Genomic DNA, 23,336 nt, shown 5'->3' with positions numbered 1-23,336 from the left:
TTTGATTTATTATGGTCGTTCTTGCTGCAGCCACCGCCTATCGCAGTCCAGAGGTGTACATCGACTGCCTTTAATGGCAATTTAACCTGGCACACACACAGCGAGCACAAGGCATCCAGTGATAAAGGGCAGAGAAAGAACTACAGTACATACACAGTTCCCTCAATGGTGGGATAGCTGTGAGGATCATAATTTCAAAACCTTATGCCCAAACAAAGGAACATAAAACAGATCACAATTGACACACCAGTCAAAAACTCGCTAATGCTATCTGAATCAGAGGTGTTGGATGTTATTCTTGGCAACAGGTAGACTGAGGCAAACAAAGCAGATAGAAATTAAATATTCAAACCTCTTCCTCATCACATCCAAATAGACATTAAGGAAGAGAATGATTAAGGAAGTCAAAGAAAAACAAAACTGTTTTTGTGACTGTGATATTACTACGGATGCAGTATGAGTACATCACTTGCTTGAGATTTTATGTAAAATGTATAAGATCTCATCAGTTAATGTTTATATATATTGAGCATAAGTTGTGATCTAAACTTGATTAAATTTGTGCTTGTGACTTCCTAGACACAATCTTAAGAACTCATCTTGTGGGTTATGATGATATGATGTGGCAATTATGTCTAGGCTGCTGTATCATCTGTATGTCAGCACTTTGTTGACGTGCTTTACGGCATGAAGACCCCTGCTATCTGCGTAGAACAGTAGCATACCATAGTCACGGTACATGTACTGTAGAAGCATGTACTGTATGCCTACGGCTAGTACAAATGGGAACAGTTGCATAATCTAGCATATTCATATCTGCTTCAATAAAATCCTAGTGAAGGATCCCTGAATTAGCTAAACCAACATTCTGTATGTATAAGCACCTGCATGTTGCCTGTCAATCACCAGAAGCATTTAGAATACATAATATATGTACTGAACAAACAGCAGCCACAGGATGTGCCCATCTGAAACATTGCCCTTGAAAAGTTTTCCACTCCCCATCTCTAGGTCAGCTGACATTCTTTTATTAGCACTTCATTAAAATTCATTAATTGCTTCCTTTCTCTTGGGCGCAGCCAGAATCTAAACTGGAACTGTCAAAAATTAGAGCAAGAGCAACTGTCCTGTGCTCTAGATACACAACATGTGATGCCAGGCTACTGCAAACACATCTCTTATGTTGTTAAAAAAAAAAAAAAGACAACACAAGAGGATAAAAGATACCAGACGGAGCAGCTTAAAGAAGTAGACGTAGATTTTATTTAACTGTTCTGTACATAAAGGGTCAATACCAGCACAGGTGTTAACCATGGGAAATATTAACACATGTAAATGGTATAAGAAAATAAAAAGGCACAATTTTCAATTTTTAAGTAAAAGACAGGCTTTCCTAGAATATGAGAAGAGAGCACAGTAATACTGTTAATGCCATTACAAAACAACTCAGAAGCATGAGAAAAGCAAGTTCACCTCTAGAAAGTAAAGAATCAGGGTGTATTGCTTAATTAGTAGATTTCATTATGTCTGACGAGGAAAAGCCACACTGGTGTGATGTTGCAGACCAGGAGGCATTAAAATGAGAGAAACCTTTATTTAATAAGGAAATAAATGACATTAAGCAGCATTTGGCCACCTAGAACCATCTCCGTGGCCAAGAGGTCATGCACAGAGGCAACCAGCAGGCTTTTTTTCCCTTTTGTAAATGTCCCCTTAGGTACTTTTTGTTTAATAACATCACTCATTTTAACAAAAATGCTTGATTTAACAGCCGACTACAAATTGAGAGAAAATGAAAAAAAAAAAAAAGAAAAAAAAAGAAAAAAGAAATTGCAATACAACTAAAGCCGCACAATACTACTCCGAGTGAACAGCTGAGCAATGATTTGAACGAAAAGCACTAAGAGGAGAGAGAGAGAAAGAGAGAGAGAGAGAGAGAGAGAGAGAGAGAGAGAGAGAGAGAGAGAGGGGGGTGGGAATAGTTCATTTTTACAGCAGAAATCTAGGGGTGAGCACTGTTCGCACGACTGTTTAATCCTCAGCTTCTACTGATCAAATAGAATCGGTTGCAGCACAGTATGAACAAAGATGCTTTCCACTCTTCTTGATGAAGAGTCCGCTTGCATAAAAAGGGATCAGAAATTGTGCACAGACCAAATATTTGAGGAATAAAGCTAGTAGAATATCCTATACGGACAAGAGTAACAGCACATTAAAAACATAAGATGCATAAAAGATGCATTTATCTTACTCTCTGAAAAAGGCATTAATGGGATCTCATTGGCTTGCTGAGACATTTCCTCCTTCCCTGACCTATGCCACTGAAAGTGGGGTTTCTCACTTTCGGTCCTCGTTCTCAGACCGTGACACTGCGAATTTTAGCAAGCTTTGTAGTCACATGCTTAAGTGCTGGCCAGGGCTACTGCTATTGTTGCTATTTGATTTTTTGAAAATCTGTTAAAAACTTCGCACTACTCTGCAAAACGTTGAGATTTATTTTCTAGTGCTTGGTGCTGTTTGTACTAAAAAACAAACAAACAAACAAAAAAAAAACCTGCTAATCTCTAAGCAATGTCCGTTTAGTTGAAAATAATGTACAGGGCAGTACAGTGAGGTACCCAGTGGACATGCAAAGTCACCCCTCTGCCATATAACTTGTCCGTTACAAATAAAACAAAACAAAACAAAACAAAAACAAAAACAAAAACAAAAACAAAAACTATGTTGATCATGTGGCACAAATGTGACACAAATACTAGGAAAAATATGATAAATCACTTATAACCGAGTCATGTCTTATTAACAAAAAGATAAATAGTCTCATCAGCCAGACTTGTGCCAGGATGTACAGTGGGTGGAATAATGGGATCTACTTTCGATACTCCACATGATCCTCCACGAACCCATCTCTCCTGCTTCCTCCTGACACAAAAATCACACACACATACACATCAAAAACCTGTTAACCCGAAGAACGCACGGCCAATAAGTGTGCACAATTGTGTGCTTGTGTAATGGTTAAGGTACAACAGTGACTTGATTGTTTGGAGAAATAACATTTGACTGGCTGGTTAGCTCCTTGTTGCCTCAGTGCTCTCCCAAGTCCATAGGGATACTGTGTCTCCCTACTTCGTACAAATATCTGCACATCAACAAAACATACACACACCAACACTTTCTAAAGTTCCCAAGACTTCAAAAATAACAAATATTCAGAGAAACTAAAAAAAGGACAAGTTGCAATGTGGTAAATCTCCATTCACACACATGCACTTATACATACACACACACACACATACACTCTCACTCTTATGCCCAGTGACCTGGAAACAAAAAAGGATACTAATGCAAAAAACAAAACAAAAAAAACAAAAAAAACACTGCCCAGCCCAGAACAAAGACGTGGGAAAGGGAACTGGGATGAAGAGGGGTCAGGTTTTAGTTTTGATCCAATGTCCAAAACTGTAAACAGTCAGAAAGCCTTGCAACGGTTGGCAACAACATAAGGGTCGCTATCATGGTACAGCCCCAAGCAGGCAAGCACGTAACCGTGGTGACACTGGCGGGAAAGGTGGAGACAGCCAGCAGATTCAGGTGCGGGTCGACACTGGCGAGAGGGCCCAGTCGAACGCTTGGGTCAGTCACTCTCATCTGGATTCTGGGGGTCTATGATTTTGACATGGGTGAATGGGAAGAGACCCCGCCGTCCGTTCACCTCTCCCTCCCACTGACCACTGATGTTCATCCGTGTAACCTTGACAATGTCACCGACCTGAGGAGAGAAGGAGACAGGAGGCTGAGTTACAGGAGGGGCAGGGTTTTGTTTGCAGAATAACTGAATGAATTTCAAAATTTTATATATCTATAACATATATATTACATACAAATACAAATACTACAGAGTTTTACATTGCTGTCAGTCATGTCAGTCTCCAGATACTCTACTAGATAACAATTTTAAAAAATGTAGTGCAGGCAAACTAAAAACACACTTCTGGGGGGGAGGGGAGGGGAAGTTTGAGTTTAGTTAATCACGCTACCATGGAACCGCAACATTTCGTGGCCATATTTAGCTTAAATGTCGAATGACACATTTTGTTGAAGTGGTCATGATGTGAAAGTAACTACCGGCCCACTTATCACAGTTTATCTATAACACGACAACTCCCTAAAACATCCTGACAGCCTGACACTGGAACGCTTGAGGTAGATTAACAACCAAACAAATCAATTTTCAATCCAAATGTAGTGCAAATTTTAACAGAATTTCTGGAGAGAAAAAAAAAAAAAAAATCAGCAAAAGATAATGCAAATGAATGTGTGTTTCCATCTACTACTGTTGCGCAAAAAATTTGGAGTCAGGTGCATCGAGATGAACACTAGGTGGTGCAAATTGTCCAATTAGGTGTTGTGACATAAATGCAGAAGTCAGTGCAACAACATTTTTCTAAAATTCAAGATTTCAAGGTTTTATTGTCATTCCGACACATTGTACACGTAAAGGAATTAAATTAACATTATTCGGTACCCAGTGCAATAAGATATGACAACAACAACATAACCTAATTAAAAGAGTACCAGTCAAACTTCAATTGATGGAAAACCATGTAGAAAAGATGGTGGAAACATTAAATTCATGTTTGCTTCATGTATTAAGTTGAAGAACATTACAGTCTCCTCATCGCTCCACACAGATCTGATCTGAGACGCCATTATCTCTTCAGTGGAGCTGAAGCTGGAGTGACATTATAGTCACATGTTTCATGTAGCCTACATCATCATTTATTTGGTAAGTCTGTTTCCATTGAACTTTGTCTCATTTTGTCACACCAACCTTCCCACTTCAGCCAAGCGTGAAAAATGTTTGTAACATTGAGCAAAATGAGAACATAAACATGTGAATGGAAATTCCCTTAGTGTAATTGCCACATAATGTCCAGCAGATAAAATGAAAACGCCAATATTTAGCCTATTCTTTACAAAAAAAAGAAGAGTCAACATTTTTCATAGCCCAAGATAAAAACAAAATGCATTTGTCAAATGACCAATGTTGACTTTAAAAACTACTCCAAATATTAACATTTCACGCTGATTTATTAACTTTTTAAAATAAAACCTGATTGTCAGATCTCCACATGCTACAGTGTGGTTTGAACAGATGACAGAGAGCTGTCGCTCAGATGGGCCTGTGACACCGAATGTGACCCCAATCTGTTTAAGCCATATGTTCTTCATCAGGATTAGAAGGGAAAAGTCTCCATCATCAAAACCATGATTGAAAAGAGAATGAGAGGGCACACTATCTGTAGCTTTAACTTCAGAATGAGACTTCAAGGACATCTAGTCCTACACATTATCTGTAACAATAATCCTTTACGCTACTCTGGAATGACAAGAATGTTACTTAGTCATAGAAAGCTGCTGTTGAATCAGCCTGACAAACTTCCATTGAATGAGTCTGTCAAAAGGACCAGGATGTACTGAAATTAGATCACTATCACTTATGTTTAATAAAAGACTTAAAAAAGGTGAAAAAATAGCTGCCCCTCATACATTTTCACCTTTTAATCTCCATACTTTCAATTTCCAAGTGTTGAGATGCATCTCATTATACGTCAAGGGTACATCAGCATAAAGCTTCATTCTAAGAGGATTTGTTGAGAAGCAGTCATAAAAAAGTAGACTAATACTATGTCATAAAAATAAACCAAGTAGCCTAAATGTCAAATCCTAAAACATAGCAGGACATAACCTGATTTCATTTGTTGGGGACTGCCTGTCTCTGAAGTGAATAAATAATGACTCATAGCTTCTGCTTCTTGAACCCCAGAGGCACCAAAATAGCCACAGTACAAAACTGAAGGCTTTTTACTGTAAGCCTTGACTTATTCCGAGCCAAAGACAGAGATAGATAGAAGAGACATGATGAGACGAGGGAAGGTATGCGTTTATAGTGCTAAGCAAGTTTTAAGGCGGTAAATCAAATATACCACAGGAAATATTTGGGTTTTAGCTAGTTTCTTTATAGTAACTGGTTTCTAGGGTGTCTGGTGGCTTCCTTCTTTCAATTTAAATAACTATGATTGCGAACACTGATTACTCAATACTGCTAAAGTGCAGTTACTAAAAAAAGGTCTCAAAACAATCGACCTGATCTATTAAGGTATGGTTTCTAGTTCTTTTGTGCAAAGGTACTGAAATATTAAATGAAATATTAGCATATTAAAATGTAGAATTTATTGCAGTCAGATAATGGATTTATGGTTATCAAAAGCAGTAATCCAGAGAATATGCTCCTGTTAAGGGTCTTCCCCAGTACTCCTATTTTAGGCCAGAAGAGCAGCAATTGTACCTTCACTGTAATTCAGTACATATGCATTCAGAAAACCCTACAGATGTCTGCATAATTATTTGCTAGTGTTCAGGGGACCACGAACACACATCGCTTGCAATTTCAATAGTATCCTTATTCCTGAATCATTGCCACTGAAACAAAAAACTAGAAATACCACCTTGTGGTGTATGCCTCCACCAACCAGTCAAGTTGCAGTTTACATCCATGTTTGTCCAGACTCATAATATTTGTAGTGAAGATTTTGAAGGAATTTAGTGCCATGACAGTAAATGATGCTTCACCAATTCAGTATCTGACCAAATGTGAAATATTGTCACAATCTCCCCCTCTGTTCCTGAGTCATGGTGTTGAATCATTGCCAGAAAAGTGTTTTCGCAGAACATTATCATGTAACAGTGAAGTTGACCTCTGATCTTTTGGATATAAAATGTCATCACTTCATTTTATCCTATTAGACATTTGTGTGAAACTGTCAAAATTAGTGTATGAATTCTTGAGTTATGGCCAAAAACATGTTTTGTGAGGTCACAGTGACCTTTGACCTTTGACTATAATCTTGAACTATAATCAGTTCATCCTTGAGTCTAAGTGGATGTTTGTGCCAAATATGAAGAATTTCCCTCAAGGCGTTCCTGAGATATAGCGTTCACGAGAAGGGGGCGGACAGGCAATCTGAAAACATACTGCCTCCAGCCACGGCTGTCACTGACACAGAGGCATAAAAAAACAGAAGCTATTCTCAAGCAAAAAGTTCCATTAATCTAAATGAAGCTTCTGCAGCATCGACTGCTCTCTGTGGGATGTTCTGCTCATCTTTGAGCTGTACAGCAGGAAGGAGAGAGATGATGAAAAACAGAGACATAACTTAACCCATTCTGAGATAAAGGGACCAAAAAAAAAAAAAAAAATCAACTTGGATGACCAATGACTTCTGCCCACTGAAAACAAATGGACACTAGCACCATACTACATATCAAGCTTGCCACAGCCACAATATCCGCTAATTCCTAAAATCCATTTGATGCCAACGTCATCAAATGGCGTAAACTACGATGCACCAGGACAACACACTGGGAGTCTTAAATTTTAGGTGCACAAAACCAAGCCATATCAGACTGGACACATATATATATAGTCAACACTGACACTTATTCAGACCTACAGTATGTTCACGCTGAACTTGTAAATGTAGCTTATTGTCGATACATGAATTTTTAATCTTATTGTCATGTTTAACATACTTAATATATAATGCACTTTTCTATGTTTATATAATGCATCCTGTCTACAATGTTCTTTAATAGTTCAACTCCAGATTCAAAATTGACTACTATTAAAAATCAATCCCTCTCTGCCATAACAATGTGCAAGGAAGCACAATGAAGTTTTTGCATCAAAGTTGTCCTTCACATGTTTCCTATTGTCTTTCCTGTTGTGCCTGTGCATGGAGTAGTATAAAAGTGTGTGGCACAGATTTGAACAGGCTCTCTTCGTCACCAGAAATTACAAAATATGGAAGTTCAGGTACAACAGTGGCACATTCAGGCTGTGGTAATGTATGCCTGAAAAATTCTGTTGAAGAGGCAACGTGACTGACTGACTGACTTAATCCCAGAGCAGCTCTGATCACTGATGCACACTAACAGAATGAACATCTTCATTGACACTGCATTATGCTCACATGTTAAGAACAGGTTCTAGTGTTTTGGAAACATCAGTGGGCATTTTTGGCAACTGTGGAATTGACTGGGCCTAATATGGGTAATAATTCAATGCAAAATATGTACAATGGCTCAAATACAGATCTTTCAGGCCATCTCTTGTTAACTTTTATGAAGCGTAACTAACAAGTTGGGCAAACACTAGAGTAACCATTATGATTAATACAGGAATAAGATGAGTACTTGCTGTTGCAATAATAAATGCATTAATTTTCCACTCAGATGCACAATTCAGTTGTATTCTATTAATAAATGTGGAACTGTATTTTGAATCATCTTCAGGGAATCAAAGGTGCATTGGAATGGGAGGATGCTTGTGAACACACTTCAAATCATTTTTTTTCCTAGTTGTGAAACACATCTGACATGTTCCTACTTGACACGTATTCAACATGTGTTTGACCCACTCATACAGTACAGGACCACAGTCACAGGTTAATCTCTACTCGCTCCTCCAGAGACACTTGAAAGTAAAACTATGCTTACGCAGAATTGCACAACATTAAATCCCAAATAAAGTTCAGTTTCAGTTCCCCAACGCTTGCTTTGCCTGCCCATTCCTGCATGCTGCTCGTTCTTGATTGCCCTCTCTCTGTCTCTCTTTGTGGTGTTGGTTAAATGAACACTTGATTATCATTATTATTGAATGAAAGTTTCCATCTCTGCTCAATGCAGCTGTTGACAAAAGATGGGCAGTGACAGACAGCGGAGGGTGCAGACCCAGGCCGGCTGATGTGTCATGTTGACCTTTTCAACTGGCGTCACCGTGTTAGTCTGAATAAGGTGTTAGGCATTTCCTGAGGTGATGCTGATATTGAGAAAAAAAAAAAAAAAAAGGACCGCAGGGAGAGAGCAGAGGAGACAGGACTAGCGTTGTTACAGGGAGCTGTCTAACCTTTAGCGTGAAAACCATTCACCAGGATAGTTCATTGTCTAATTTACACCCTTATTTCCATGCAAGAGTCATAGGGGCAGCCTAGTTTACTTCCGACACACTCTGATGTCAGTGAATGGTAGCAGAGATACCTTTCATTTTCATCCCTCCCCTGGGGGGGCCTCACTACCGCTCGGTCTGCTTTCAGAGTGGGGCGTTCTCGAGCCCCGGCGAATGTGTGAAGTGCACATTATGCATTACATCACATGCTTCAACATGTTGCCACAGTCAGAGCAGATCTGTATTAGCCAGAGTGCACTGTTGAGAAGTGCAACAGAGCTGAAGCCTGTTTGGCGGCTAGCTGAAAGGTTGAGCCTGAGCCACTGGGAGGTAGAGACAGCTGATAGAATTTGGGCTCCGCTCATAAGTGGAAACTGAACCACAACATGTGGTCAGTCTCATCACAGAGTTCTCACCCACCCCCTAGGAGAAAAACCCTACTGTCTAATATACATCCATTCATTTCAATGAATGCTGGCTACAGGTAGTAGCCCATAACCACAGCATCAGCACGCAGTATGACACCAGTGCCCGGAGCAACAAGTTAATGAAAATCCTATGTGAATCACCTGCAGATAGGCCCTATTTTCTCCTAACCTAAAAATCTCCCAATGCACTTAAAAACACTAGGTGCTTACTGAAGAATTAACATTGATAATATGTAAAATTGGTGGGTACAGGCAGACTTTACCTGAAGCACTGCTTCACACTGCACCCCGTGGCAACAGGTAGTGGTGGCAGGCAGCAAGCAACCAGAGTGGCTGCTGTTTGGTTGCGAATGTTTCGATATGACCATACAGCAAGAACTTTGTCTTACATATTATAGGACTGGGGAGGAGCCGCAAATGATCTCAAGGCACTTTCACACATCTCAAGCAAGATTGCAGTATTAACTCTGTAGGCAGCACTGGTGTTTTCCCCTTTTCTCATTACTATCTTCATACTACTGCAATTTCAAAGAAGAGTGCAATTTAACATTACAAGAAACAGTAAAGTGCCAGAAATATTTTGCTTAAGGTGTGAAATATAAAATTTCTATCCTGTAATTGTTTAACTATGTACTGAACTTCTGACATGTGTCCACATTTGAGACATATTCCAAAATAGTTACAGAGCAAACATAAATGAAATGTTGCCCCATTATCTCTTGTGATTGGTGAGCTTGATCCATGCAATGCATATTGCTGAAGACTGTCAACATATTGCTTTCAGCTTTCCTTACTAGAGATCACAGCAGTATTTCCCCTATATTCATTCTGCAGAATTATGAGCGCCACTGATAAAAATTTCACACAATCTTTAATATCAGTGGTCTACTGATAATTTTCACTCTCACAAGTGTGCGAGCATGATAACGCCCTATGTTATCATAGAATTGTTTTGAGTCATTGACTAGCGCTGAGGCCACTAATAGGCGGACCGCGGTCCAGGCCCGGACACAGACACCATCCTATTTGGACCTGGACGTATAACTGATAAATTACTGAGGATTATTAAATTTTGACAGAGTGTTTCTATTTTAAATGGCGCAGCTTTTCTAGCTTTTCCTGCACTGGTTTAGCAGCCCAGGAAACTCACAGACCAATTGCATGCAACGTAAATCATCTCACGTGATGCTACTCCGCTGATCAAATCTGTGATTTTGATTCTGATAAGCACTGTGACGAGTCAGTGAGTAAGACACACACACACACACACACACACACACACACACACACACACACACACACACACACACACACACACAGAGGAGAGACAAGACACAGCCCAGGCACTGCATGGGCCCCCCAAAGCTGTCAACCTTGGGGAAATACTGTCCCAGCCAAATTGTGATGATGCAAGGACCAAAAACCTTAAATCTTCTGTCAGACTCTGGACCTTTGTCATCTGCAGCAGATGTTCTCACTAAAATGAAATATTTCTATAGTGCAAAATTCCACAGTGTCTTCACAAAGATGAAAATTGGGGTACTGACATAAACATAATTGTGTAGGCAAGGATGAGCTGGACCCAAATGTCTTTGGTTAAACAATGCAGCTAATAGCTAACAAAAGCAGCAATCCATTACAGAGTAATTTTAAACAGCAGGTGAAGCCCTACAAGCATGTGATCCCCTACAAAGGCAGGGCAGGGAGAACTAGACGAGAGAGAGAGGAAGGAGAGAGAGAGAGAGAGAGAGAGAGAGAGAGAGAGAAATGACAACCAACAGACTTTAAGATAGAAATTTCACAATACCTCCAGAGCAAGAGCTGTTTTGTCATAGGCGCACGGCACTCGTTTCTGGATGGCCTTTGCCATGACAGGGCCATTCTGCGTGGACGGTAGAGGGGTGATAACTGCCCCAGGTGTGCCAGGGGGCAATGGCGAAGGTGTCTGCGGCTGGGCGTAGGCATGGACGAGGGCATGGGAGGGCTCCGGGATCCCGTAGCTGTTGGAGTTGCGAGATCCATGGGTAGGCTGGCCAGGGTGGGGCGTGGGTCGTACCATTTTCTCCACGTAGGGCACAGGGATCATCCCGACACGTCCGTCTTTACTCCTGGCGCTCCACCACTGCTCCTCTGGCTTCTCCAGGATGCAAAGGACCTCCCCCTTCTTGAAAGGAAGGTCCTCTGCATCGCTGCCTGTGAAGTCATATAGAGTCCGCACATACTCCTGGTTCTCCTCTGGGACACCCATGGGCTGGATAGGAACACTCACTGTGCTTGGGTACCTTGGGAGATCATAGTAATGAGGCAAAGGAAGGAGACATAATGTGGTTACCATAAAAAGAAGGCTACTGTCAAGTGGAGAATATGGAAACTCAGAAATGGTGGGACTAATGAAATCAGGGACAGATGTCCCTCATGCATCAGATATTTTTTATTGGATGATGATAGGTTAAAGGGCCCATCTTTGTGATTTACACGTGCCTATCCGAAGAACACCTGCATGTGAATATTTTCTAATGCGTATTTAAGTCATTAGCAAAACGGCTTAAGTAAAAAGTCTTAAATCTAAACACCCATCTTTAAATCAAATGCTTTAGAGCAAGATACAACAAATTCGACATATAGGATGGATGATATAAAAACACTGAAAGGCACAATCAGTGCTACAGTAGCAAAACGGAATCTCTAGTTAAGAGTTGTGGCTGTATATAGGCAAACATTGCTAACAGTATAGATAAACTTACAAGCCACAGACTTTACCAGTATCTTAGCTGGTGATTGTTTATTTTTCCAACCTGGGGTCTTGGGACACCACACGGCCTTACTAAAAACAGTGAACTAGAAGTGTGGTGATAGTACTGGTGTGTCCGACAGTTTCAGATTTGGAAAAACCGGACGCTTCGTGGCATAACCGCAGGATACTGCAGTCTGACTCAAAAGTAGGTTAGTTCTGATAAAAATAGACGACCTAGTCAATCTAGATTACTAAGTATTTTGATAGGAAAATACATCTGTGAGGGCCAGGTGTTTAGATATTGTATCATGCTTACAGCCATGGTAGTTAGTGGAGGGGCACTGGGTGACTTTCCTACCTGGGGGCTGGCTCTATCAGCGTGGTCGTATCCAGGTAGTGGATTTTGTAGAACTCCAGCAGGGCAGGGAGGTGATCAAATTCTTGGTCGCCTATCTTAAACCTCTTACTGGGCAAAGAGTTGATGATATAGTGAGACACTTTGGAGTTTTCAGACACTGACAGCACGTAGTCGCCTGGGCAGGTCGACGAGTCTCGAACAAGAAACATGCCATGTCTCTGTCCTTGTAACCTATTCTGTGCCTCTTGTCGCGACACGGGTCCAAAATACCAGGCGGACCGATCGGCTGAATCAAACCGAGCAGTTGACATTTCTGTTCAAAAATAAGTTAATATCAGTCTACAAATGAAAAAAAATTACAAAACAGACTAGACAATAAGTTAAAACGTGTATGCGTGGTTGAAATTGGGAGATGCAGAGCAGGGCATCCGTCGCCCTTTGAGGTTTTTTTCTGAGTGATTTCTGCAAAAATGCTGCAGGCTCCAGAGACCTCTTATTGAAAAAAATACAACATTAAAAAAAACAAAAAAAACACAAACAACCTGACGTTTTTCAGAGACAGGCTGCGACTGGCTGGATCCAACTTTGAAGCATAATGTGGTTCCTGTGTTCAGCAGTCAACGGCTGAGTTATTGTTGGAGCGGCCAAAATATAAAACATATAAACTTAATACGAGAGGCAAACATCGACGAAGGCCGAAGTAACAAAAATGATCAATGAAGCTTCCCCTTTTCGTTCCGCCTTCCGAGAAAACAGAGCTTCTCTTCTAATAATTTATCTCCTCCAGTCAGTGTCAGTTATGAGAGCGGAAAAGGTGGCCTCAGTTTTTCATCTGATAAATCCTCATGTCTGTAAAAAGGTTGCCAGTAGCCGCGGGTCGGATAACGAAGTGATTAATTTGTATCTTCTTGGTGTTACGGTAAGGCACACGTCATGGAAATGCGTTTTTGAATCCCCTCTCTCGACTCGGAGCAGACTTGTGAGCAGAAAAATGGCGGCCCGCAACACGTCTTCACACAAAAAATTATTTCAGAGCATCGGTTTGTCTCCTGCGCGTGCATCTCAGGTGCTAGCTGTAGCTCCCGCGTGCATCCCGAAACTGCTCACGAGGGATCCCGGGCTTAAAGATTCTATCTTTTAATACTTTCCCTTAATTCGGCTGGTCGCCCCCTCACCCGAGCCAGCAGAAGTGCGAGTACGAGACCGAAAAATGGCGACGGGAGGGCAGGTCCCGCTTTCTATCCGCATGTCACAGACGCCTGGACTAGTAGGGGGGGGGGGGGGGGGGGGGGGGGGGGGGGGGGTTGGGGTAGGCGGGTGACGAGGATGTGCAGCCACCCCCATGGTGGCAAGGTGTCAATCATGTTTCCATGACACAGCTATAGAGAATATAGGGCAAACATACACTTACAGGTCTATTTATAACAGCACGCGCCCATGTTTTTGCTCTTAATTCCTGTACAATCTTACGCAATTAAAAAGTGCAATAAGTAACAAAAAAACCCCCAAAAAATAGCAATACCACAATGTAAAAATATTCTCAAGACAAAAAGACCTGTATTAAAAATGTCACTTAACATAGTATTATCAAAAAATATATAAGTAACATATAAGTATCAAGAAAAGAAAAGTGAAAGTGCTGCAATACAGAAAAAACTGTAGCCTATCATATGTCTATAGCCTCCATGTGTCTTTGTACGTAGCTTATATCAGAATCAGAATCAACTTCATTGGCTTAGTATGTTTACACACAATCTCAATGTACTTACACAGAATAACAACACAACAATCTTCAGAAATATACACAAGGAAATGTCTATATACAGGTGAAACCGTTTCTGTGACACAAGATACAAATAGTGCAAAGAAGTGAAGAGTGCATAGAATGCTGAGATAAATATTGAATGGTAACCACCTACTATATACATATAATAGCCTGTATATCTGAACAGGCTGTACTGTTCAGATATATAGTAGTGAGTGAAATGTATTGCACATTTTGTATTTTAGATTAAAATAAATATAATTTGTATGTTTGTACATTTTGCATAGCCTGCCTACAATTAAGACATACAGTATATTTGCTCTGTCAACAGCTTTTTCATGCTACCAGTGAAAAGTTTTACATATTTCCCTATTTTCATTTCCTGTTGTTGTCCAACTTCCCCTCAATTCAATCTCATAATAAGCATTATCTGGCACAGAACTGTGACACATCGATTTGGAGCTCCCCAACCTACCCAACCCACAACACAATATGCTGAAAGGGAGAGAGTGAATTTAAATGCAGGGGGCAGTGCCTCCAAAGAAGCCTTAATAAGAAGTGACACAAACAGAAGGAAAAAAAAGTGTTAGAAAACACTGACTGAGCATGAAAAGCCTTCCAGTGTGGCGGGACAACTTCTGCTCATTGATGAAAGTAAGATACATAAAAAAAGGTAGTTCTGTTCCTCTGGTTGTTGAGGTTTCAGTGACCATGCCTCATGAGGCTGCAGCTGTCACAGAGCAGCTCTCATCACTGCAACACTGTCTGAATGTTAATAGATTTGCACCCACTGGGTCTTACTGGCTAATGCCTGCCAATTCCCACATTTCCACAAAGGCGCAGCGATGCAACAAATTGAAAAGAAAAAACAAACAGGGCTTCTTCCTACTCAGAAGTATAGGTAAAAAAAAAGGATGACGTTTAGGGACACATATTGTTTTACAAAAGGCTTTTGCTTTAACTATACAATAGGTTTACACCTTTGTTTTAAGTGTATACTCTGATTTAGTTACCATAGTGAGAAACATTCTTTAAGATGGATTTATTTGGTAGTCTAACATTATAGTTTGGACATTAAGATAAATGGGTGTCACCATCCCAAATGCACATATTCCATGCTAAACAGGAAAAAAGTTACATTAAAACTATTTCTATGAGGTTTTGTAAATGAGGCTAAGGTTATGACAAACTTGCCTGTGGGTGACCACTGTCAAACATTTCTAGGCTTACATTGAAAGGATGCACAGTGAAGAGTTTCTTCAGAAATACCACCATCTGGTGGGTGAATGCTTGATACAACAGTTTTTTTTTTATTTAAAGGTTAAGTTAAAGTTTTGTACATGTTTCATTTTAGACTGATGCAAGGAGATAAAATACAAACTGAGAGACACGGGAGCTGTCTAGCACAGCTGTAGCCTTTAGCATATCTGCCTAAGAAAAAACACATACAATGACAAGAATTCCTGCCAAGGGATATAAGGGTATCCTGCCCACTCCTCTGATTTTACTTCTGGGAGCAAAATTAGTGTCCCTCAGGTTCAGGATTGCTTTTGTAACCATTAATCCCTGTTAGGCTATTACTGCTGTATTAAGAGTATGCCTCCTGGGTTGGGCTATATGAGGGAACTGCACTGTGATTGGTTCAAACTGCAAATAGAAAAAGACATGAACACTCTTTGCAATTGTAATGGATTTTGTTAAACATAACATTTCTTATCTATTCAAACATGGTTATGTTGGCAAAATTCATTATGTTGAGCTTTCATCAGAATTTCAGAGGGAAAATAAATAACCACAATCATGACAAGACAGGGGAAGGAGGGGAACTGTCTGCCCCGCCTGGCCTTATGCAGTTCTTAACCTGCCCTACTTTGTTGCACAACTAGAAGCTAAGTTTTGACTCATAGTTAGGAGGTTAGGCCAGGTGCTTTTAAATGTACTGACTTACACATGGCTCTGCACCATCTCACTGATAAATGCTTACATGACTGCCAAAGCTGCAGAGCATAGTTTCATTGCTGAGGGAATTGAATTGAACAGTAATACTGTATATAGAACAGTAATTTATTTATCAATTGTATTTATGTATCTATTGAGGAATGTTAATAAGATAACTGTTCAAACAAAACCTGGATTGTGAACTTGATTTTATGATTTTTAATTGAATGCCTTTGCATGAGTCACAATAACAACACAAAGATGTGTGAGATTTCAATAGTAGGCTTCTCCAAAAGCAAAAACCACATATTATAATAGTGTTATTTGGAGCACTTATCAGAGTAGAAGGTTGAAAAGTGCCTCAGAGACACAAGCAGGAATCCAATTTATTCCATCATCAAATTTCAGTTTCTTATGTCTTCTATTCAGTTTCTTAAATAACCACTCCCTCATAGCTTTAGCAAAATCTCTTCACGCTACAAGTTTAAACTGTGCAAATTGTCTGCAGCATGTGTGTGTCCAGAGGTTTTTTTGTGTTTCTTCACAACATGTATTGAGACAAACGCTACACCCTGGTGGCTTAAATGAAGAATAAGATGTGACCTGTTTTCTGTGACTACCTTATTGTCTTTCTGTACTGGTGGGTCTCATTCCCAGTGTAAAAGCTAACATTTGTATGTATATCTATATACCAATATGGGTATGAGAACGTGTTGATGCTATCGAATTATATTATCCTAATGTGTTTGTAATGACCTGATCTGCTGGTAATTGGCTTCAAGGGTGTTCAGTCAAGCCCTAGATCACCTGTAGAGTAACCCATATATAGGGTGACTTATCATGCGTGCCTCATTTTTCACTGAGGAAAGTCCAACATGGACTGAAACAAGTCCTCCCCTGCTACACTTTTTTTTTATTATTTGTGTCACTATTTTCACACACACGACTGGCGGAAAGTTCATACAGAGCAACAGTGGGATGCGCTGTGGTGGAACAGACAATGTCGCAAGTCAGTGTAGCAAAGGCGTTGAACCATAAAGTGGCCACTTCACTTTGTTGTCATCTTTAACTTCAGTTTTTCATTAAAACATTCACGTGAGGTGCAGATTCAAGAAAAGAAAATGAACATTTACATTTAATATGGGAGATTTGTGGTTTACAAATAAGCTAGTATTCAAGTATGCAGTGTTTGCACTACATACATGTTGTATATATGCATTACGCCCATTATTACACAGAATCTGACTTGAAGACTTCTTCAACAAGAGAATGAATACTGAAAATGTAGCTCATGAATGAGGAAATGTTGACCAGTAAGCCATACTGTAGCAGGATCAAAGATAGGCTTAACTAAACAGACAGGTTTCGTCAAATGTTATCCTCCAAATAAACAACACAATGAACAGTTTTGATTTCTTCATGAAGGAAATTCTGCTCTAATAATCACAGTTGTATTGTGCATGGTCTGGGAAGTCTGTAATGTTGAAAACAGCCATTGAAAGATATTTTACTTCTCTCATCTTGAATCAGTAACAGGACAGTTAAAATAATGATGATAATACTCTAGATCTGAAGCACATGGTTACTGATGTGCTGTGATGATAACATGCTTTATTTGTTGCTGAACCTTATTAAAAGGTTAAAAGCCCTAACTATAATCATACACTACAGACCTTATCACTCAAGGTCCTCTCTTTTTGTTTTTGTCTGTTGAGACATCAGTATGAGCTCTGTTGGCGCAGATAGACCTCAACATTTTTATTATCAGATGCCCACTGCTTATTTTTGCCACCACTTAAGATACACTAAACAGGACATTTTTTGTTTGCCAACTTTTATTCTTTTTTTCAAAAAATGAGGGAAAAAACAACGGCACAATTTTGTGTTTAGGCAATTTATTAGATTTTCTGTGTTAATCCTGCTGAGTTGTAGGTGTGTGGCTTATGACACAGCCAGTTAAAGCATGAGACTGTTCCTGTTGCGAAAAGTGCCTGAGAAATAATCCTGGTAGTTTCTTGGTTAGAATGAGCACCAAGTATAAACTTGGAGATGCAACAGTGTCCAACTGTCCAACTTCGGTAAAAAAAATAAAATAAAATATTTTTTACCATTCTCGGGCAAGATTTGAGACACGTAACTCTGTTCATTCCTCTTCTCTTTGTGTGGAAAATTGAAAACTTCTGAAAAGTCTACGCACTTTCATCTTTGTTTTATATCTTTCAATAAATATGATTTGTTACAGCCCTTTGAGTACATTTCCCTATCAAAGATCTTCCCAAGACTTCAAATGAATATCCATTACTGAGAATCTATATTCATTTGTGACTAAGGTTTTTCAGAAGAACCTGTGAAAAAGCACCAGTCCTGAGGTGGATGTACAGTAGCTGACGCTGTGGTAGTTTTGATCCTGTCACCGCACCGTCCTTTTGAAACGGTCTTTCTGCACAGCGCGAGTCCTCCTCTGTCTCTCTGCAATGGTGGAACCAAGGCTCTGTTTCAGTGCTGGAAAGATCACCCCAGACTGAGAGGGTCCAGGTCTGGGAAAGGAAACATATGTGGATTTAAGCAGAGAGGGCCAAGATGGCTTTCTGAGATGAGTGGCGTCATGAAAGGTTTCTACAATGGTTTAAAGAGGCAGTTGTGGCCTATTACTACACTGAAACCAACCTTTGTGAAAAGCAGAATTACGCAGGCTTAAGATGAGTGTTGCATACACTGACACATGCTGGTAAGTGTATAGAAGATCTATTTCATATAAAAATCACTAAGCTACAGATTTACATACGTTTTTTCTGGGAGTGCTTGCAGACCAAGTTTTGGAAATTTCTTTTCTTCTGAAGATTTGCTGAAAAGTACAAAAAAGGGAAACCTTGATCACAACTGTGCTTGTTTTTTGAAGGGATACTGTATGTTGGTGATGATAAAAATGATCATGTTCTCTGTAACTTTACCGGGTACCATCAACAAGGTAGGCCTTGGTCAGAATGTAGTTTTCTGGGGTGATTTTCTTGCTCAGCACAATATCTCTCAGCAATGCCTTAACACGTATAATCTAGATGACACAGAGTTGTCATGAAGTCATAAAATATTAATTTCCACAGGAATGCTGTATTTTTAAGTGCCGCAACACTGGAAATCAAATATATTTTGACTAATACTGTTTGATGATGGGTACTTACTTCCTGAGACTGCAAACTGTTAGCATTGTAGAGCTGTCGGATGATGACCTCGCACTCCTGTAGCGTGGGAGCGCGCGGTGGATGGAACGGACTGCTGTGAATTCGTAGAGGCTGTAATGAGGTGATGAGACCCCCCTTTGGTTCTGGGCCATGGTCCTGCCTGGAAGATCCAAGAGTTTCGCTGCACTCTCCAATGCTTCTCCCAGGTAGTCAGTAAGATAATATCAGTTAAAAGTAACATACAAACTGTTAAAGCCAGTTTCAGTTGTAAAACCCTAGTTGCAGTACCTACAGGTTGGAGACAGACTGAGACTCAGACCTTTTCAATGGCCTTGTTTGTGTGACAAGACCAGATGGTGGACTAAAGGACTTAAAAGAAACTTCTTGATTGTGTCTAAACATGTGACTTAAACAACAGAACAAAAAGAATATGTATATTTTGCACCCAAAGAAAACATTTTAACTATTACATTTAATTTTCTTTATGCCATCTTTGGAAATGTTGCTGGAAAGTTGTCCAATGTTTGGATGGTAACAAATCTCATGTGTTGAGACCAGCATCTCTTTGCACGAGTTTCTGTTTCACAAGCTGGCTACAGGCTAACTGCTCCCCAGTAAAATCAGTTGGGCTTTTGCATAAGCGAACACTAACAACCTTGGAAAAAAGAAGCAATTCCTCATTTTTAAACAAATATAACTTTGCGAGCTGTGAAAACCTGACAACGTGTTCCATAATAATGAACAGTATCTTTAAAAAAAAAAAAAAAAAAAAAATCCACATATGGCAGCTATTTTCCTGGTCTTCCTGGCTGCGTTACAGCAGAGTGACACAAATGTCTGAGCTCGCTGGACTGTCCTGTCAGAGTAACATTAACAATGAATGCCTCTACCTTTTTTGTCATCATATCCATATTCCTAATTATTTTTTCTCTCACAATTTTCTTGCCTGTGAACATTTTTTGAAAAAAAGCCCCAAAATCATTCCAAAAATATGAGCACACTACATCAGTACTGAAGTAGGAAGCAGTTTTTCAGATGTTAAGTGGGTGGACATTCACCTCAGCGCCTGGTCCTGTATTGGTCGCGTGTCCTGCAGCTGTTCCTCCAGGTAGATTCCTGCACGGTCTTCACTTCCCTGAGTGGGTGGTCTAACACCTGGTCGACTGTGTGTCAGTCCTGGAAGAAAGAGCACCCAAAACAAAGAAACTAAGAATTTTTTGACTGCTGTGCTCAAAGTATTATCTGGCACACTGTCTTTCACCTTAATGGAAACATAATTAACCGAGCATGACATACTATTAACTAGAACATAGACTTTCTATTCTTGGGATGCCTCTGAACTACATGATGACATGCACTGAGATAACAGAAATTTGCCAACTGTCAAGACTTTGAAATACCGTTTTTACCAACATAGCATCCTTTTAATAACTGGTTGTTTAAGGCCATTGCTTTAAGGTAATATTGGATTTAGAAGATCTCATAACAAAGATCAAATCATGCATAGCAGGGCGTACAAACAGCAGTAAATCAGGATTACATCTTACCTTTTCTACTTGACTTGGGAGTCTCCATTATCAGCTTATACTGCAACTCTGCAATATCCATATTAAGAGAATTTTAGTGTACGATACACTGTAGGGAGGCACATAAGCCACACAATCTTGTAACACAGTCCCAGAAAACAGCCCATGTATCCATAGAGGCCTGACTGCTGTGACAGTGTGAAGACAGATGACAGGAGAGTCTCTTTAGGGGGTGGTGAGATGCGGTTATATGGAACAACATGTGGCCTGTTCAGTAAAGTGACACCGGATCTCCATCCACCTCCTACTGAGAAACCACTCACCTTTCATTTTCCCCAGTCGAAACTCTGGAGTTGCTATGCGACCACAGTGCCTAGGCTGAATGTCTCTATTTTCAGCACATTATCAGGAGTCAGTCAGGTGTTTGTCATTAACTTGAATTCATTACGTACAGGATGTGGACACCGTAACAGGCTAATGAGTTCACCCCTTGTAAATGGAATATAACGCTTACAATCAAGAGGTTGTCTTTTTGGGCCAAGTGCCACTTTTCTATAAATTTTGATGAAACAGAATATTGATTACTCTCACAGAGGCCAAAACAGAAAAGCATCTTACCATTCGATGTCTTTAAAGTGTCTTTCTTGATACTTTATATCCTTATTTTTATACTGACTTGTCTGTCCTTTTATTTCCTCTTTATTTTCTCACCTCTTTAATGTGCATTGTAACTACCGTTTTCGAAAAAGCTAACCAAATAAACTTGATTTAGGCTACTCCTCTCACATACCTCAACATATAGTATAGCATCATTTTGTAGCTTACCCAGCAAACCAGCATAAACCATTTTACTGGCCATTTACTTAGTTCAACTATCAACAAATGTAGTTTATATATCATCTGTTAGTTCTCGAAAACCAACGTTATTACATTAACGTTATATCAGCTGACATTAATGACATTTTTCCTCCCCAACACTGCTTTCTTCACCTTTATTCTCCCGCCTGAGATACTCTATTTCTGCATGGAGCTTTTCAAGAGTGTCCTTGTGTTGCTGCTGCAGGAACTGGATATTCCTCTGCAATGAGGCGATGCGGGGGTCCGTTTGTCCGTGACAGGACACCTCTGCTGCTCTCACCACTCCTCTGTCCGCTGTAGGGACAGCAGGCAGCGGCTGCAGCTGGTTCTCCGGTAAACGTCGTGGAGAACAAGGCTTCCCGAGACGCCCAACTCGGCTCCATTGTGGCAAATGGCGCACCGGTGGAAGATTCTTACTTGACATCGCTTTGGTTCATTCGGCTAACGAACCATTCGAACCTATTTTTGCTAGCAAGGTAACGGCGACTTGTTTCCGCACGAATTAAGTTAGCAACCAAACTAGCACCGGTAACTAGCTAGTTTCCTTTCACCATTGTATTCCAGTGTGGACAGGTTGTTAACCATCATTCTTATTCGACAAACGCCAGTTATTAGCTGAAGTCTGTCGCATGTAAACAGCTCAAGACCTTCGAATTACTTTTGCACTCACTTGACATGCGCTCCATTTATACACAACGTTGCCGTGACAACAGCTTTTCCTATTTTTGCCCTGAGTTTAACCTCTCAGGCAAACAGCTTATAAGTCCCGCCTCATGGGTTTGGATAGGCAGCCAATCGGAGGTGCAATGGCTATGCATTTAAACTTAAACGTTTGATTGGTAGAGCTTGTTGGGGGCGGTGCTAAGCCTTTGAACGATCTCAAGGAAATGATGTAATGGAGATATACTACAGAGGATGTTCCCCATAACCACAGGTTTTGGAGGCCACAAAAATATGCACTTATTTTCATTACTGAATATCTTCTAATATGTTCTGTTATACATTATATGTATTTTTTGCAACAAATAAAGAGAGACATAAATTATACACATTTATTCACTGACAATTAAAAAGGGCACTGAATTTAAGATTAATGGCTTCTTGGAATGTAAGGAAACATTTTGACAACTGTAAAACACAAATGTGCTTGGAAAATGACCAGTAGTGAGTGACATTAAGTACTGGTAAATAATTAATTGTCTGAACCATGCCAAAACACTAGTATGTTCCTTTAAGTAGGCTTAATTTAAAGTCCCTGACATTCAGTTTGATTGGTCTTAGCAAGCTTAACAGGTTAGTGGCAGGATAGTAGCTCTAAGTGTCTTGCCAGCCTTCCCCATACTCCATTCCAAATAGGGACTAAGACTAAAGACTAACTTGTTATCTGGATTCATCCAAGGCCAATAAAGCATGGTGACGTTTATGGTCGACTAGGTTCAACTGGTGTAAAGGATCATGAAATTTGTCAGTTTTAAAAGGAGCACGATTTCTAAAAGCGAGTGTAAAACTTCAGTTCAAGCAAAACATAACAATCGCCATA

General features: G+C 40.0%; 2 protein-coding genes across 4 annotated transcripts; both read right to left on the bottom strand.

Annotated features, from left to right (window-relative positions):
* Positions 1-1,240: 1,240 nt before the first annotated feature.
* crkl (v-crk avian sarcoma virus CT10 oncogene homolog-like) lies at positions 1,241-13,779 on the bottom strand. Of its 2 annotated transcripts, XM_044334151.1 has the most exons (4): positions 13,073-13,779; positions 12,531-12,843; positions 11,246-11,720; positions 1,241-3,772 (listed from the first exon to the last, which is right to left on the bottom strand). In XM_044334151.1, the coding sequence occupies exons 2-4, from the start codon at positions 12,839-12,841 to the stop codon at positions 3,638-3,640; spliced, it is 921 nt and encodes a 306-aa protein (XP_044190086.1). In that variant the 5' UTR covers positions 12,842-12,843; positions 13,073-13,779; the 3' UTR covers positions 1,241-3,637. The 2 variants fall into 2 exon arrangements, with proteins under 2 accessions (XP_044190086.1, XP_044190084.1); XM_044334149.1 differs by having other exon boundaries at positions 12,531-13,778.
* A 3,561-nt stretch (positions 13,780-17,340) lies between these two features.
* si:ch211-222n4.2 (uncharacterized protein LOC101885505 homolog) lies at positions 17,341-22,540 on the bottom strand. Of its 2 annotated transcripts, none has more exons than XM_044334610.1 (7): positions 21,929-22,537; positions 20,960-21,007; positions 20,471-20,588; positions 19,413-19,608; positions 19,185-19,285; positions 19,019-19,078; positions 17,341-18,770 (listed from the first exon to the last, which is right to left on the bottom strand). In XM_044334610.1, exons 1-7 carry the CDS (start codon positions 22,218-22,220, stop codon positions 18,644-18,646), a joined length of 942 nt encoding a protein of 313 aa, XP_044190545.1. In that variant the 5' UTR covers positions 22,221-22,537; the 3' UTR covers positions 17,341-18,643. The 2 variants fall into 2 exon arrangements, with proteins under 2 accessions (XP_044190545.1, XP_044190546.1); XM_044334611.1 differs by having other exon boundaries at positions 18,632-18,770; positions 19,192-19,285; positions 21,929-22,540.
* Positions 22,541-23,336: the final 796 nt, after the last annotated feature.

The sequence above is a fragment of the Thunnus albacares genome, chromosome 18, assembly GCF_914725855.1.
Source record: "Thunnus albacares chromosome 18, fThuAlb1.1, whole genome shotgun sequence".
NCBI classification, from domain to species: domain Eukaryota; kingdom Metazoa; phylum Chordata; class Actinopteri; order Scombriformes; family Scombridae; genus Thunnus; species Thunnus albacares.
This window is presented reverse-complemented; position numbering and strand designations above follow the sequence as displayed.

Coding starts and splice junctions, on each gene's coding strand:
- crkl (XM_044334151.1), bottom strand. CDS start 12,841: ATGTCAACTGCTCGGTTTGATTCAGCCGATCGGTCCGCCTGGTATTTT. Junction 11,721..12,530: donor CTGATAGAGCCAGCCCCCAG/GTAGGAAAGTCA, acceptor TGATCTCCCAAG/GTACCCAAGCACAGTGAGTG. Junction 3,773..11,245: donor AAACAGCTCTTGCTCTGGAG/GTATTGTGAAAT, acceptor TTCTCTCCTCAG/GTCGGTGACATTGTCAAGGT.
- si:ch211-222n4.2 (XM_044334610.1), bottom strand. CDS start 22,220: ATGTCAAGTAAGAATCTTCCACCGGTGCGCCATTTGCCACAATGGAGC. Junction 20,589..20,959: donor TCCCAAGTCAAGTAGAAAAG/GTAAGATGTAAT, acceptor TCTTTCTTCCAG/GACTGACACACAGTCGACCA. Junction 18,771..19,018: donor CAAGCACTCCCAGAAAAAAC/GTATGTAAATCT, acceptor TTCCTTTCCCAG/ACCTGGACCCTCTCAGTCTG.